This window comes from Triticum aestivum, chromosome 3B (assembly GCF_018294505.1).
Source record: "Triticum aestivum cultivar Chinese Spring chromosome 3B, IWGSC CS RefSeq v2.1, whole genome shotgun sequence".
Classification (NCBI taxonomy): Eukaryota; Viridiplantae; Streptophyta; class Magnoliopsida; order Poales; family Poaceae; genus Triticum; species Triticum aestivum.
This window is the reverse complement of record NC_057801.1, coordinates 411486878-411503784: the sequence shown is the minus strand read 5'-3', so window position 1 is coordinate 411503784 and position 16907 is coordinate 411486878. Positions and strand designations below refer to the sequence as shown.

Below are 16907 nucleotides of genomic sequence, written 5' to 3'. Positions count from 1 at the left end.
GTTTGGGACTAAAGGCTTTGTTGTTGTTGTTGTTTGTATATTCACTCGCGCCAACTGGCTTAAATATTCTTAAATACACCTTAAGTGGTTGAGCCTTGATAATTTTTTACCTCTGCTCATGTACCAAGGAAATTATTATTGTTGGCTGTAAAAGAAAAGGATTCAAGTATTTTAAGTTAAGGCTCCAAACTGTCACGGTGATGTTGAGTGCTAACTTTTACTACAGTTTCTTGCAAATGTCATGGTTTTGCCCCATTCAAGTGATATTCGTGTTCTGCCTTTCCTCCTTTTATCTGTACGTAATTGCTGGTTTCTCGTATGCTTGCTAATATCTTATTTTTATTTTCTTGTTTTTCTCTTTTGGAAAGGACTCTAATTCATGCACCGCACTTCCTTCAAGCATCAAGCGCGTCTTTTACATGTCAAGTGAAGGTTGCAACCTATTGCATGAGGTTAGTACTTGGTACATCAAATTTATCCTGACTAGTTAGACCCTATGAAGCACCGATACGGCATCACAGATACGGCGATACGGATACGGGGACATGGGATACAGCAATTTCAAGAATCAGCAATACGGCGAGTATATATAGATATTTAATAAAATGCCATGCAGTAAAAACAGAATAATTGAATGTGTGAGATGAGATAGAAAATACTATCCCATTTAGAAAATACTATCCCATTTATTGCCTTCATGCCCCTTTTCACTGCCTAGCAGCAACATCAGCAGGCGAGCAGCATGCAAGAACATCATGAGCACAACAGCCCAGCACCGGTGCACCCAACGGCCAGCATACGCAAGTAGACAACACACACACACACGGGGCAGCAAGCACGAGCGCACGCAGCAACAAATACACACACATCAAGCACGCAGCACAACACCAGCAAGTGCGGGAGGACCGGACACTGGAGAAAGCAGGGATTGGGAAGGAGACCGTGCTGGCCACGGACGGCGGTGGCGAGGCGAGTCCACGGGGCGGCGATGAAGGTCCATGGGGCAGTGATGTAGGGTAGAACCCCAGATGCCCGATCTTTCACAATTAGAGGGGATCCTACGAAGAACACGAAGAACACGAGGGAAAACGCGAGGGAAATCACGAGGGGAAACACGAGAGAATCACTCAAACCAACAAGATATGGTCGCACATGTGCTAGACCCTCGAAACACAAAGAGATACACGATTCAAATCCAACAAAGGACGATACAAGTAGCTAGTTCATCTCAATGAGGAGGTCTTGAGGGTCATCCCATGAATGGGCTCTTGAATCCAAGATGGATCTTCTCCGAAGAGGCCGCGGTCTCTCACGAGGAGTGGATCCGTATGGATGAGCAAAGCTCTATCTCAAATGAGCTAAACCTATGCTAACCCTAGAAAGAGGGCGGAGGAGGTCTATTTATAGTCTTAGTGGACGAAAGGATAAGTGGCTTCGGCCCAACACGCGGGCGGTCACACAGGCATCGGATGTCCGACGGTCACTGGTCGTCCGAAGGCTCGCGTGGGTCCGGACGTCTGGTGCCGGTTGGACGTCCGATGTTTCGACTCTGGTCAGGACTTGTCGGTCGTCCGGTCGGGGTCGGTCGGCCGTTCGGAGGTCTCCATTCTTCCGATGTTTTGGCTCGAGTGTGGTAGTGTCGGTCGTCCGGAGAGGCTCGGTCGTCCGGGCGCTGGGAGGTGTCGGACGTCCGGTCGGCATTGGTCGTCCAGCCGCTGTAGCGTGCGAAGGTTGGGACTTGGCTGGTCGGTTGGAGCCTCCAGGTGTCAGGCGTCTGAGAGACGTCGGCTGTTCGATGACTGGGAGTTTTGAGCGGTCCTTCTTCTTGTCCATTGAACTTGGTGTCCTCGCCGTCTTGTCCGTGGCTTCCCTCCAAATACCTGATCACACATAGGGTCTCCGCATGAGGTAGTAGCCATGTTTCATAAGTAGAAAGTGGAAGTTCGGAGAGGAGCAAGTTCACCTTATCTTCGATAGCCTTTTCTTGAGCTCTTGTCATTGGTCCAAGTGGTGTCGTGGGAGATGCAGATACGTCCATGGGGGTGATCGTGGGATGCTCCGCATCATCCCCCCCCCCCCCCCCCCCCCCGGGAAAGATCCGACCTCAGATCGAAAGCTTCATCACCATGGTATGGCGAGAGATCTTTGACATTGAAGATGTCGCTCACGTTGTACTTGTCGCTTGGGAGGTCGATCTTGTAAGCATTGTTGTTGTAGTGTAAAAGCACCTTGAAGGGTCCATCGGCTCGTGGTAGAAGTTTGGACTTGCGTTCGTTGGGGAAACGCTCGTTGCGAAGGTGTAGCCACACAAGATCTCCAATGTTGAATATCATGGGTTGCTTGTTAATGTTGAGCTTGGTCGCGAGTCGTTATACTTGGCGCTCAATGGTGTGCCTTGTATCTTCATGCATCTTCTTGAGGTAGCTTGCTCGTGCACTCGCGTCCATGTTGGTGCGCTCTTGTAGTGGAAGAGGTAGAATGTCCAATGGGGACAACGGGTTGAAACCATAGACGACCTCGAAGGGGGACTTGCCGGTTGTGGAGTGTCTTGCACGGTTGTAGGCGTACTCAGCGATAGGTAGGCACTCCTCCCACTCCTTGATGTTCCTCTTGATCAACACGCAAAGTAGAGTGGAGAGTGTTCGGTTCGTCACCTCCGTTTGGCCGTCGGTTTTAGGATGGTATGCCGAAGAGAACAAAAGCTTGATTCCGAGCTTGGCGCATAGAGTCTTCCAAAAGTAACTTAAGAACTTGACGTCGCGGTCCGAGACGATTGTCTTTGGCACTCCATGGAGACGCAAAATTTCCCTACAAAAAAGATTTGCAATATGTGAACCATTGTCTATCTTGTTGCATGGGATAAAATGAGCCATCTTAGAGAATCGGTCCACAACAACAAACACGAAATCCTTTCCATTTTGAGTTCTAGGCAAACCAAGTACAAAGTCCATGCTAATGTCTTCCCAAGGTTGATAAGGAATAGGAAGGGGCATGTAAAGACCATGGGATTGAGCTTTTGACTTAGCTTTGCGACATGTAGAGCATAGGTTGGTGAAGCGTGAGACGTCGCGGAACATCTTCGGCCAAAAATAGTTCTTGGAGAGCATAGCGAATGTCTTGTCGCGTCCAAAGTGTCCCATGAGTCCGCCTCCATGAGCCTCTTGCAAAAGTAGCAAACGAAGAGAAGACTCGGGAATACAAAGTTTGTTAGCTCTCATAAGATAATCATCCTTGATGTAATATCGTTCCCAAGATGTATGGGTCAAACACTTAGCATATGGAATAGCAAAAATAGGATCATGCGTATACAAGTCTTTGATGTGCTCAAAGCCAATGACATTCAGTTCAAGTTTAGTGACTAGCATGCATATGCGGGAAAGAGCATCCGCCACTACATTTTCCTTACCTTTGATGTACTTGATGACATAAGGAAAAGACTCAATGAATTCACTCCATTTAGCATGACACTTGTTCAATTTAGTTTGACCTTTTAGGTAGTTTAGCGTTTCATGATCAGTATGGATGATAAATTCATGAGGGCGAAGACAATGTTCCCATTCATGCAAAACTCACACTAAAGCATATAGCTCTTTGTCATAGTTGGGGTAATTGAGTTGCGTTCCGGAAAGTTTCTCACTAAAATATGCTATGGGGCGCTTCTCTTGCGTTAACACACCTCCTATGCCATTACCACTAGCATCACAATGAATCTCAAAAGGTTTGTCAAAGTTGGGTAATACAAGCACGGGAGCATGAGTAAGCAAATTCTTAAGCTCATTAAATGCGGTATCTTGGGATGGTCCCCAAACAAAAGGCGCATTTTTCTTACTCAAGGAATGCAAAGGCGAAGCAATTGTGCTAAAATCCTTCACAAAGCGACGATAGAAACCGGCTAAACCAAGAAAACTACGCACTTGTTGCAAGTTGGTTGGTTGGGGCTAAGTTTTAATAGCATTGATCTTAGATTCATCTACATGAACACCCTTAGAAGACACAACAAAACCCAAGAAAACAAGCTTGTCGACACCAAAAAGGCATTTGTCCATATTAGCATAAAAGGCGCTCTTCCTAAGGTTTTGCAACACGGTTCTAAGATGGGTGACATGATCTTTGAGAGATTTGCTAAAGACAAGAATATCATCAAAATAGACCACAACAAATACACCAATATAGGGACGAAGAACAAAATGAATGACTCGCATGAAAGTACCGGGTGCTTCGGATAAACCCATTGGCATAACTAGCCATTCATATAAGCCAAATTTGGTCTTAAATGCGGTTTTCCATTCATCACCTTCTTGGATGCGTATTTGATAGTAGCCACTCTTAAGATCAATCTTAGAGAAAATGGTGGCTCCGCTAAGCTCATCAAGCATATCATCTAAGCGTGGAATAGGGTAACGATATCTGACGGTGATAACATTGATGGGACGACAATCGGAAACCATGCAGTAAGTACCGTCTTTCTTTGGGACTAGGATGACCGGAAAGGCATAAGGACTCAAGCTTTCACGTACTTGACCATTGTCGATGAGTTGTTGTACTTGCCGTTGGATCTCCTTAGTTTCCTCGGGGTTGACGCGGTAGGGAGCCTTGTTAGGTAGAGGTGCTCCGGGGATGAGGTCGATTTGGTGCTCAATGCCTCGTAGTGGAGGTAGACCTGGAGGTAGCTCATCGGGGGAAACATCTTGGAATTCCTGCAAAAGAGAAGACAACACTAAAGGTAGAGCGTGAGAGGTGTTCGTATTTGGTGCCTCGTCCTTGCACACAAGGACATAGTGCATAACACTTGATGGGTTCTCACACACTTAACTCATCTCACTTTTGGTGGCAAATAGGATTAAGTTCTTCTTGTCGCTCATCGTGGAGGCACTCGATTTTTGGCTTGTGGGCTCACTCTCTTTTGGGTGGGTCACTCTCTCACTCTTTTCTCCACGATGGGTGGCTTGCTTGTCGGCGATCACTTGACTTGGAGACATAAGTCGTAGCACTTACTCCTTTCCTTTCATCTTGAAGCTATAGTGATTGGTACGCCCGTTGTGGATGACGCCACGGTCAAATTGCCATGGTCGACCAAGAAGGAGGTGGCAAACGGATATCGGAACGACATCACACTCCAAAGTGTCTTCATATGCTCCGATCTTGAAGGAGACTTTGACCGTATGCTCGACTTGGATAGTGCCGGAATCGCTTAGCCATTGAACCTTGTAGGGGTGCGGGTGCTTCATCTTGAACAATTGGAGCTTGGAGCATAGTTCTTCACTTGCCAAGTTGTGGCAACTCCCTCCATCGATGATGACCTTGACGGACCTTCCATTGATGCCGGCCTTGGTGTGGAAGATGTGGCATCTTTGGTCTTCGTCTTGTTGATGTTGAAGAGTCAAGACTTTGGAGACAACGAGAGCGGGGCTTGAATCCTCATCACAAAAGACTTGATCATCTTCATCTTCGTTCACGCGCCGGTGCATGGCCACTTGCTCAAGGGCTTCCATTTCCTCTTCACTCATGGAGTCGTAGGTTCCGTCGTCGTTGAGGATCATGGTGTGCTTGTTGGTACACTCAAAGGACTTGTGGCCTCGGCCTCCGCATGTGAAACACTTGATGGAGCTTGTCTTGACGGTCTCATCGGTTGGAGTAGATGATGAAGCTCACGGCTTGAAGTTGCTTGTAGGAGGAGGACGACTTGAGGTTGTCGAAGTTTTCTTGTAACTCGACTTGTCGCCGTTGCTTGTAGGTGGCTTGGTTGAGGTAGAAGGTGTTGGAGTCGTTGAAGCTTGGGTGTTGGAGAAGACGTAGCTCTTGGAAGAGTACTTGGCGTACTTGAAGTCATCTTGCACTTGACGTTCCGCTTTAGTAGCTTGATGCACGAGCTCAATGAGGTTGGAGTAGGGTTGGAAGTCGGCAATCTTCTTGATGGGATGATTGAGGCCATTCAAGAAACGGGCCATAGTTTGCTCGTCATCTTCCGTGACATTGGCTCTTATCATGGCAATCTCCATTTCCTTGTAGTATTCTTCAACGCTCTTTGTTCCTTGCTTGAGGAGTTGGAGTTTCTGGAAGAGATCGCACCTGTAGTAGGTTGGAACAAAGCGTGCGCGCATGACATCTTTCATTTCCTCCCATGTCGTGATTGGCAGTGGCGTACCCAGCAATATAATGAAGGGTGTGCACACTGTAATTTTTTTTTCACCTAATACAAGTGTCAGACAAAATATGGCAAAATAACAACATGAATAGCTCAATTCAAATCTCACAACAATTTAGTTCACAAAATATATCTCAAATGTGCTCAATTACAGTACAAATAGTGTTACATGAAAGAAGCACAAGTAGAAAATTACATCACTAGGTAACTCTACGTCTTTGCATTGCCATGAAAGCATCAACTATGTCATCTTCACTTACTTTCATGAAGACATCTCGTTCAATAAATGTCACTAAGCAATCATTCAAGCGATCATCACTCATACTAGTCCTCAACTTACTTTTCACTAGATTCATTGCTGAAAATACTCTTTCAACACTCGTCGTTGCCACCGGTAACATCAATATCAATTTGATGAGTAAGTAGACCAAATCATAAAGAACATGCTTCTTTGTTGCAACAAGCATAATAGAGAGCTCACCAATATTACTTGCATTTCTAAACCTATCATCTTTTGTCATATCATCAATAAAATTAGCAAGTTGAAATTCTAGCCTTATCAAATCTGTGCTTGATATGTCCAGGGATAGAATTCGGCAAGTCTCATTACCTTGAGTGCATCATAAGAAGCAAATGAATTGAGAGGATTCAAAGCCGACATGCAAATAAGCAACTCCGTATTAACCTCATCAAACCGATTGTCAAGCTCTTGAATGGTTTGATCAATGACACCAAGATATACTTCTCTTCTATAACGATCATCATTTGTTTGTACTTCATAATACCGACGTGATCTTCAACTAGGCTCGTAAGTATCCTCCCACAAAGGAACTTGAATGTCATGTTTGTTGCAAAATAAGGTTAGCTTTGCAAGAAATTCTTCCCAACCATGAGACCTAATGTGTTGCATTCTACTCTTTGCCAAGCTAACAAGTGTCATTGCATTAACAATATCTTGATCTCTCTTCTGCAAAGATTTGGACAACTCATTTGTATAGCCAAGTATAACAAGCATCAAGTGAAGATTGAAAACAAAGTCAAATGATTCAAAGGCTTGAGCAACTCCACATGTTCTTGTCCACTCACCTTTTTGTGAAGGATCTTTTCCAATAGCATCAAGTACTTCAAGGATTATGGAATGCATGCTAACAATGTGCATGATGGTTTTAAAATGAGAACCCCAACGAGTATCACCGGGTCTAGCTAGTCCCATTTCTTGATTTAGCCCACTTCCACTTTCAATCTCACCCATTTCAGGTGCTTCTTTGTGAGATGCATCAGGAACTATGGATTCAGGGGGGATTGAGCCATTCAGTAGCTTGGGCAGCAGCTCGTCATCTCCTCCGGGCTACGGAGCGGCTGCAGGCGGCTCCGCGTGCTTGCTGCCTTGCTTCGGACGTCCGGCGACCGGCGGGTGACGGCTCTTGGTGGAAGGAGATCCAGCAGCCAGGCAAGGCAGCGCTCCGGGGAGCAGAGCAACGGCTCTTCTCGGTGGAAGGAGGCAAGGAGCGGCTGACGGCCCCGTCGGGATGGCCGGATGGGGATGGGGATTAGGTCTTTCTGTGGCTGCGCTCTGCCTGGCCGACGAGCGCCTCCGTAGGAAAATATATAATAGAGCACCTGCATGCAGGCCCTCTCTATCTAGCCATCCATTTCCCGCATCGCGATCCGTGCAAGTACATTTCTCTTTTTTGTTTCTCCCACACCGAACATATTTTGAAGTTCAAACTTATGCAGTGTGGCAAAGCTTTCTAAGTAGAATCTAGGATAAATCTTTCAGATTTTTTTGTCAAACATAAATATACAAAATACATTTTGTTTGATTAAAAATTCATATTTAGTATTTATGTCGGACAAAAAATTCTGAAAGATTTATCCTAAATTCTAGTTAGAAAGCTTTGCCACGCTGCAAAGGTTTGAACTTCAAGATAAGTTTTATATGAGAGAAACAAAAAAGAGAATTTTTCATATAGAAAGTTAGTTGTGTCACACGGATCCTAAAGCAATATTGAAGAGCTAGGATAGCAGGGCCGGGATGCAGGTGCTCCAAAAATCCACGTCCCGCCTTCGTATGACTGTATCGCTGGCTCGGCCGCTCGGGAGTAGATGGGCTGGGCTAATGTTGATTTGGGCCTAAATATCATGTGGTAATAAAAAAAATCAAAATTTTCTGGGTGTGCCACGGCACACCTTGCACACACGCTGGATACGCCCATGGTGATTGGTGGTTCACCTCTTGCTTCTCGGCGCTCAAGGACTTGTTCCCACCATATGAGCACATAGTCTTGGAACTCAAGGAATGCCATAGCGATCTTCTTCTCTTCCTCATAGTTGTGCAAACAATGCCCATGAAAGGTACTCTTTGGGATCATTGCTTCCGTTGAACTTGGGCATGGTGAACTTGAGCTTGCCATAGCGTTGCTCGTCATTGTGTTGGGGTCGAGGATGATGATGACGTCCTTGACGTGGTTGAATGTCAACCTCATGTTGCTCTTGGCATGGAGGATTGTAAAGTCATCTTGCTCTTGATGAACTTGAGGTTGTGGAGGAGCTTGTCGAGCTTGTGGTGGAGCTTGAGGAACTTGACGATGCACTCTTGCTTGGTAGTTTCGCTCTTGAATTTCTTCGCGAAGTGCTTCCTCTTGATTGCACCTATCTCTGTTGCGGTTGGCAATGGCTCGACTTGATTCTTGAAGGGCACGTTGCGCCTCAAGAGCTTGTGCTTCACGTTGTTGTTGTTGAAGACGTTGAGCCTCGACGTCTTGTTCGTCTTGATGTTGTCGCGCTCGCTCTTCCTCTTGGAGACGTTGACGTTGTCGTTCTTGTGCTTGTGCAAGAGGAGCTTGGTTTTGGCGATGACGATGTGCTTGCTCGTCGAATTGCTCTTGTGGATGATTGCCGTGTAGAGGATTGCGAGTTGCTTGACGGTCTTGGCGCGCGGCTCGACGTAGAGTGTTCGATGTCGGTGTACTTGAGCCGGAGAAGGTGTCATCGGAGTGTCGACTCGAGCGGCTCCATCTTGAGTAGGACGAAGTGGTAGAATGGCGGTTCACCAACAAGGCACGAATCTCGTCCATTCTTGCATCGTTCTCTTGTTTGTGTGCGTCGAGCTTGTTGTCGAAGTAGTCTCTTGTTCGTTGCTCGGAGAGTCGCAAGTCGGTGGCAAGATTGTCGATGCGGTCGCTCATTGCTAGTTGTTCTTGATGTAAAGCTCGTTGTGCACCGAAGAGGTGGTTCTTAGTGACATAGGATGACATGTCGTCATCTTGCTCGATGAACAGTGGGTTGGTAGAAGAACTTGGCCTATCCATCATTCCGAGCAAAATATGTGAGTGGGAGAAAGAGAAGAACTTATACCAAATGTACCTTGACCGATGTTGAAGATGGATCAATGATCACTCAAATGTGGAACAAGGAAATAGCACAATTGGTACCAATTCTTGTCGGTTCTCACACCTACACAAGTAAAAGCTTATGGTGGAGCTCGGTTAGGATGGTGGCACAAAATTTGATGCAATAGTTAGTGAGCCTCAATAATGTTGGAAAAGATTCACAAATTTGCAAATGCAACAAGTAGACCAATAGCAAGATATGGTACACGGAAACACACAGGCAAATAGATAAGTGGGGTCGTGCAACCAAGGAAATGAGCCAAAATGTGGAAACCACGAAAATGCTCGTGTTGCACAACACTAGAGAGACGCTAGCACGATTGCACAATAGGCGGATACGAAACTTGTGCACAACCTACTAGGCAAAAATGCAACGACTTCTATCCCAAGTATACTATATCTATGGTATTCTGGTGATATGATCCAAGATGATCGAGTATGACAATCTTAATGTAGTATGATGCTATGGTTCTTGCTTATACGCTCTTTGCTTATCTTTTCCTTCTTGCTTAAAAGCTTGTTTGACTCTTTCTCTTTTGAGCTCTTTTCTCATGCAAAACTTCACGAACCAAGATAGCAATTGTGTATATGCGATGACAACTTTGTGACACAAAAGATGATACCAAGATATGCACCACAAGTATATGGTATGTATGCTATGTGGAGTATGATCACTAATGTGCACAAGTCACGTTGCCGTCAATACTCAGAGGCTAGTTTCGATGGGTAAGCAACGCAAAAGTAAGGCTATGGTGGTTATCAATGCAATGGCAAGGAATGTACCATGAAAGGATACCACGATACCAAGATGAAATAGAGGTTACCGTTCTTGCTTACGGTCGAGGTGTCAAAATTGTGTAGCGGTCGATGTCGATGATGAATATGAGCGGCGGTGTCGTCGTTGTCGAACCGTCCCTAAGTAGCCGAAACACGTTAGGAAACGGAAACCGCAACTCAAAAGACCGAAACGTGTCAAAATTTTGTCAGAGTGCGGAACGGGTGAGCGATGGTGGTTGCGGAAAGCGGTGGAGGTAACAGAGTGCGTGTGCGGAAGTGGTGGTGGAACGGTGGGGGAAACCGAACTGAAAATATTCAGTTTCGTCAGGGATGGTCGGACGACCGATGCTGGTCGGACGTCCGGTGCCTGGGCGATTTCGGGCACGGGATGAACTCGGGATTTCGAGATGGAGATGGCGAGTTTGGTCAAATCTGAGCGATTTTGTGGATGGAAATGGTGGAGATGATGGGGAAAAGCTAGATCCACTCGTGGCAAAGCAAATCCATGGATAATCCAACAAAACTTCATCGCACCAACAAATCACAAAAAAATTTGGGGCTATTTTTGGTGGGGATTTTCGAAATTGGGGAAGAACACAACAAAATCAAGATAGAAAACAAAGGGTAGGGGCTCCAAATACGTGATCAACGTGGCTCATGATACCAAAGATGATGTAGGGTAGAACCCTAGATACCCGATCTTTCACGATTGGAGGGGATCCTACGAAGAACACGAGGGAAAACGCGAGGGAAATCACAAGGGGAAACACGAGAGAATCACTCAAACCAACAAGATATGGTCACACATGTGCTAGATCCTCGAAACACAAAGAGATACACGATTCAAATCCCACAAAGGGCGATACAAGTAGCTAGTTCATCTCCATGAGGAGGTCTTGAGGGTCATCCCATGAATGGGGTCTTGAATCCAAGATGGATCTTCTCCGAAGAGGTCGCGGTCTCTCACGAGGAGTAGATCCGTATGGATGAGCAAAGCTCTATCTCAAATGAGCTAAACCTATGCTAACCCTAGAAAGAGGGCGGAGGAGGCCTATTTATAGTCTTAGTGGACGAAAGGGTAAGTGACTTCGGCCCAACACGCGGGTGGTCACACAGGCGTCGGACGTCCGACGGTCACCGGTCGTTCGAAGGCTAGCGAGGGTTTGGACGTCCGGTGCCGGTCGGGCGTCCGATGTTTCGGCTCTGGTCAGGACTTGTCGGTGGTCCGGTCGGGGTCGGTCGCCCGGAGGTCTCCATTCTTCCGATGTTTTGGCTCGGGTGTGGTGGTGTCGGTCGTCCGGAGAGGCTCGGTCGTCCGGGCGCTGGGAGGTGTCGGACGTCCGGTCAGCGTCGGTCGTCCGGCCGCTGTAGTGTGCGAAGGCTGGGACTTGGCTGGTCGGTTGGAGCCTCCAGGCGTCGGACGTCCGAGAGACGTCGGTCGTCCGATGACTGGGAGTTTCAAGCGGTCCTTCTTGTCCATTGAACTTGGTGTCCTCGCCGTCTTGTCCGTGGCTTCCCTCCAAATACCTGATCACATAGGGTCTCCCCATGAGGTAGTAGCCATGTCTCATAAGTAGAAAGTGGAAGTTCGGAGAGGAGCGAGTTCACCTTATCTTTGATAGCCTTTGCTCGAGCTCTTGTCATTGGTCCAAGTGGTGTCGTGGGAGATGTAGATACGTCCATGGGGATGATCGTGGGATGCTCTGCATCAGGCAGCAAGCGGCTCCAGCTACCATTTGGGCTGCTCTCATTTCATCCCCATGTCCCCTGTGTCGATGGCGTCCCAGCGGCCGTATCGGCATTTTTCTTTTCTTTTAATTCAAGAAAACCGATACTCGAGGGATGCCCGTATCACAGGCGTATCGTGTGTATCGGCATATCGGCCACGTCGTGCACGCGGATACGCCAAGTCTGGCCGCATCGATGCTTCAGAGGGTAGACCTGCCTCTGCCTTGCAGTCTATTCACAGCAAGTGAATGGTGTTAAACTCTAGTCATCTTATTTAATAAATATCACAACCTCCTAGAATAAATTATTCAACAGGTCAACTTAATCTAATGAAATTTTATTTTATATTATAAATGATGATGATATACTGTGACATATATATCTGTTGCTTATGCTTACCCAGTTAATCACGCCATGCTATGTAAGGTTGAAAGTACAGCAATGCGAGCATCACACCATTGAGTAATGCTTTTCCAATGCTGCACTAATATATCCTTCACAAATAACAGCTGCACTCTGTCTGCTCAGTAAGGTCATCTAAAAGTAAAGACATAATATTGATGCAAAATTGCAAAAGAATGAGCTGGACATTTCCCCCCTCATGTTTTTAAGAAAGAAGAGCCTTTGTGTATTAATATGTGTCAGTATTTAATAAACATCATGGACTTAGATGGTGTATAATTGCTCATTATCATGTAAAATTGGTATGCTACCATGATCTCTGAAATTTATATTTAGTATCTACATTTTTTTTACGGAAATGCTAAAAAACTGACATCAGTTTTTTAGGCATGGCAAATCGAATGTTTTTCATGGCAATTTAAATTGGCGTGAGGATGGCAAATTTAGTTTGCGAGCACGGCAATTTCCTGGCAAAAAAAATGAACTGAGGCGGATTTGCCATGCTCACCAACTAAACCTGCCATCCTCGGCGAACATAATGTGTCATGAAAATCGTTTGCCGTGCTTAAAAATCTGACGCTCGCTGGATATTCAGGTCCTTTTTTAACTGCTAACTGGTGATACCGACCTTACTTCGTAGGTGTTTCCTGAAGCTAACCATACAGTTTTGGAGCAGCTAAGTAAGGTGGATTGCATTGTATATGCGATGGGGTCGCTATTTACATCAGTTTGTCCATCACTGGTAACCAGTCTGCTTTTGGTGTTATTTACAATTACAATTAATTCTCTCTTGAAAACACAAAAACTTTGTGTCTCGGTGCATTGATAGAAGTAAATAGTTTTGGATTAGAAGCCTAAGACTGCTTAGGTCGGCAACAAGTCCAATAGGCTGGAAGCACGGCCTGCCACCCATACCTGCTGCTGTACTGTACAATTTACAAGTACAATATTTATTTAGAAATTTTCAGCATATTATCAGATGTCTTCATTCTATACTTCTGACGACTTCTACATGTTAGTAGTGGTTTGACCTGTGTTTGACCAGTCCGTTAAGGCGCACAATAATTGACCAGGCTTGGCTTTGAGCCTTTTACTATTCCTTATTATATTTTTGGCTTCAACTCGCATTCTGATATGAAAAACATATGCAGGTACTGCGTGGCATTGGTGAGACTATAGCATCAAGGTCCATTCCCAAGGTAACTATACTAAGTCACTTGGTCAGATTACGTTGTTTTGCATGCTTAATTGCAGTATTATGTTGGTCCCTTTTGTCTTTGTTTCATTGTTCTATCTCCTTATCCACTCCGTTACCAAAACCTGATTAACACTTTGCCACTTGGTAAGATAGGAGCCCCTGAGTGATAAGGGACGGGTTTGATATTGACCTTAGGGTGACAATTAGATGGTTGATTCATCCACTGTTGAGTCTAGGGAGAGACGTACCTGTGGTTTTGTGTGTAGCGGCTTGGGGTGAATTGTTGTGTGTGGCGCTCCCTCTCACACAGACACGAGCGCCTCCATTTCTAGGTCACAGATCTGTACTGGGCTTATGGGCCTAAGTGGTGATGGGCCAAGCCTATACTGGTTCAACACGCCCCTCGGATATCTATCAACCCCATCTTGTCACATGCCAAGTTACGGTCCTTTGTTTCCAGTCTCTTTGTGATGCAATCTGCAATCTGCAATCTGCTGCCCAGAGCTGACATGAGTAAGGCTGATGATCCCAACATGAAGTTTCTCCTTAATGAAGAAGCGACCAATTTCCACATGTTTTGTCCTATCATGTTGATCTGGGTTATTGGCAATGCTTATAGCTGACTGATTGTCACACCACACTCTCAAGGTTCCTTCCTCAGAAGTTTCAACTCGCTCAGAAGGTTCTTCACCGAGAGCATCTCACTCAACCCTTGAGATAAAGCTCCATACCCAGCTTCTGCTGTTGATCTAGACACAACTGTCTGTTTCTTGCTTCTCCATGACACTGAATTTCCTCCCACAAACACACAATAGCTTGATGTTGATCTTCTATCCTCTTGACAACTGGCCCAATCAGAATCATTATAGCCATCCACATCAAGATGTCCACTCTTTGCAAACTACAACCCTTTTTTCCTGAAGTCCCCTTCAAGTATCTCAGGATTTTGTGCACTATATCAAGATGGCCACTCCTGAAGTAGGGGCTGCACGACATACCATAGTGCCCATGTCACTCAAGAGGTCCAAGGTTTTTTTATGTTTGCACAAAGATATTCTCTTCTCCGTCCACTTTTATGCCAAGGGAGTATTTTAGGTTGCCCAAGTCCTTTACCTCAAACTCCTTGCTCAGTCACCCCTTCAATCTTTTTATTTCCTCATCTCCAGTGATGATAATGTCATCCACATAAACCGCAAGAATGGCGATCTTCCGATCAGAGTGTCCATAGAACACCATGTGGTTACCGTTACATTGACCATACCCCATATCACAAACAACTTGTCTGAACCTATCAGACCATTCCCTCCGGCTATTGTTTCAGTCCATAGAAGGATTTCTTCAGCCTACATATCTTCCCCATAGCCTGTTCTGTACCAAAACATGGTGGTATCTCCATGTATACCTCTTCCTGGAAGTCACCATGTAAGAAGGCAGTCTTGACATCTAATTGGTACAATTTCCACCCAAAGTTTGCAGCACAGGAAACCAACATCCTTACTGTGTTCATCTTTGCCACTGGAGCAAAAATCTCATCATAGTCAACTCCATAAGTTTGACTATAACCTTTGGCGACTAATCTGGCTTTATACTATTCCACCTTCCCCTTAGGATTCTGCTTCACGGTGTAGATCCTGTTACAACTCACTGCTTTCTTTTCTGCTGGCAATGTGGTTGGTACCCACGTCTTGTTTTTCTTCAGTGCTTCCAACTCCTCTATCATCGATTCACGCCACTTTGGATTTTGCTTTGCAGCCTTCCAACCCTTTGGGGTTGACACAGTTTGTAGAGAGGCAACACTCTATAGGAAGGAAACAAAGCCTCATAAGACACAAAATTGCCAATGTCATGGTGATCGCAAGCATCATCCCACGGTAGAGCCTTCCTTGCCACTTCACCCTTCCTTGCCGCTTCATGTGTTCCCTTTCGCAATGCTTTGGGCAGTTCCACTATGTCAGATGAGCTTCAAGATGGGAATGAGCTGACAATACCCATTGGGACATTGATCCAGCCCAAAATTTCAAGGCCAATGGGTCTTGGGTCGGCTTCATACGCAAACTGGGCAAAGAAGCCAGTCACCACTGTCCCATCGGGACAAGCGGGTCGACCCAAGTTTGGTTGCCATATGTTGTATTATGCCGTTACGATAGCATATGCCTTTGCTAGGGATGTTAGTCTTGCGTTTATCAGAAAAAATTTAGGTATTAACCAAAATTCCATCTGTTCTAAAGTTACAAATATACTAAATCTAGACATTTGTGATCAATACTTCTGGATTTATTGTATTACTAATATTTCATTTGTTTTTCTTTGAACATTTCTAGAGTTACAAAAATTTAGCTTCATATTTCTAGATTTTATTTGATGATAGAAATAGAAATACACTTTGTTTTCCTTTGAACAAATAAAATCTAGACATCCTAATATACTAAAAATTTCTACCGCTAAATGATGCTATTTGAACAGATTTTATTGTATTACTACTCCCTATTTTATGCAGAATTTAGTATTAAAATGGGTCGGACCATGTACCCAATAGGACATGAGACCAGTTATCACTGGACCATTGGACCGGGTCCATGTCCCCAAACCAAGCAGAGGGGTCAACGGGTATGAGGTCTTGGCCAGAGTGGGCCGACCCATTCCCATCTTTAGATTTTTTTTTTTGAAAAGGAGGATGACCCCTGGCCTCTGCATCGGGGCGATGCATGCAGCCATTTCATTAATTATTCATCAAGACCTTACAAAGTAATACATCAGTAAGTCTAAAGCCACCATCGTGGCGACATCTGTCGCTACTCCTATCCACTTGATGAAGGGGTGCAGTTGTCGGGGCCGCATACCCAGACCTCACACCAAAGCCCAACATCTAAACCGGAGGCCCAAACCAAGCCGAATTGCCGGGTCTGGGTCACACACCGGTCTGACGCACTCAGAGCGGGCACCGCATGTGCACGCTGCAGAGGCCGTCGCCACCGTCTTCCACAGATCCATCTTCAGAGTACCAATGAGCTTGTATCACTGCCTTGCTGCTCCCCCTGCGCTTGTGGCTGTCGTCATGAGTTGTACACTAGGGTATTCTTCTGCCATCGACCCCCAACAGGAACCTCGAGAGTACCAATCTCAGTTGTACCCACAGCTGGCTGGACCTTAGCCTGCACATCATCATCAGTGAGAGTACTAACCGGAATTATACCCACCCACTATTGGCTGGTCCTGAACCTGCACATCAATCTCAGTGTTAGTGCCCACAGAATCACCTTGAGTA

At 45.6% G+C, this 16907-nt stretch overlaps 1 protein-coding gene across 3 annotated transcripts in view; it reads left to right on the top strand.

The window, feature by feature from the left end:
• Positions 1-16907, top strand: part of LOC123070111 (uncharacterized protein YNL011C) — a 37431-nt gene that overhangs the window by 4724 nt on the left and 15800 nt on the right. For all 3 annotated transcript variants that reach the window (XR_006433388.1, XR_006433387.1, XM_044493134.1), the window contains exons 8-10: positions 369-452; positions 13085-13186; positions 13596-13643. Coding sequence is in view for 1 of the 3 variants with exons in the window: in XM_044493134.1 (XP_044349069.1) it covers positions 369-452; positions 13085-13186; positions 13596-13643 (234 nt within the window). In the remaining 2 variants the exon portion in view is untranslated. The remainder of the gene's footprint in view (positions 1-368; positions 453-13084; positions 13187-13595; positions 13644-16907) is intronic.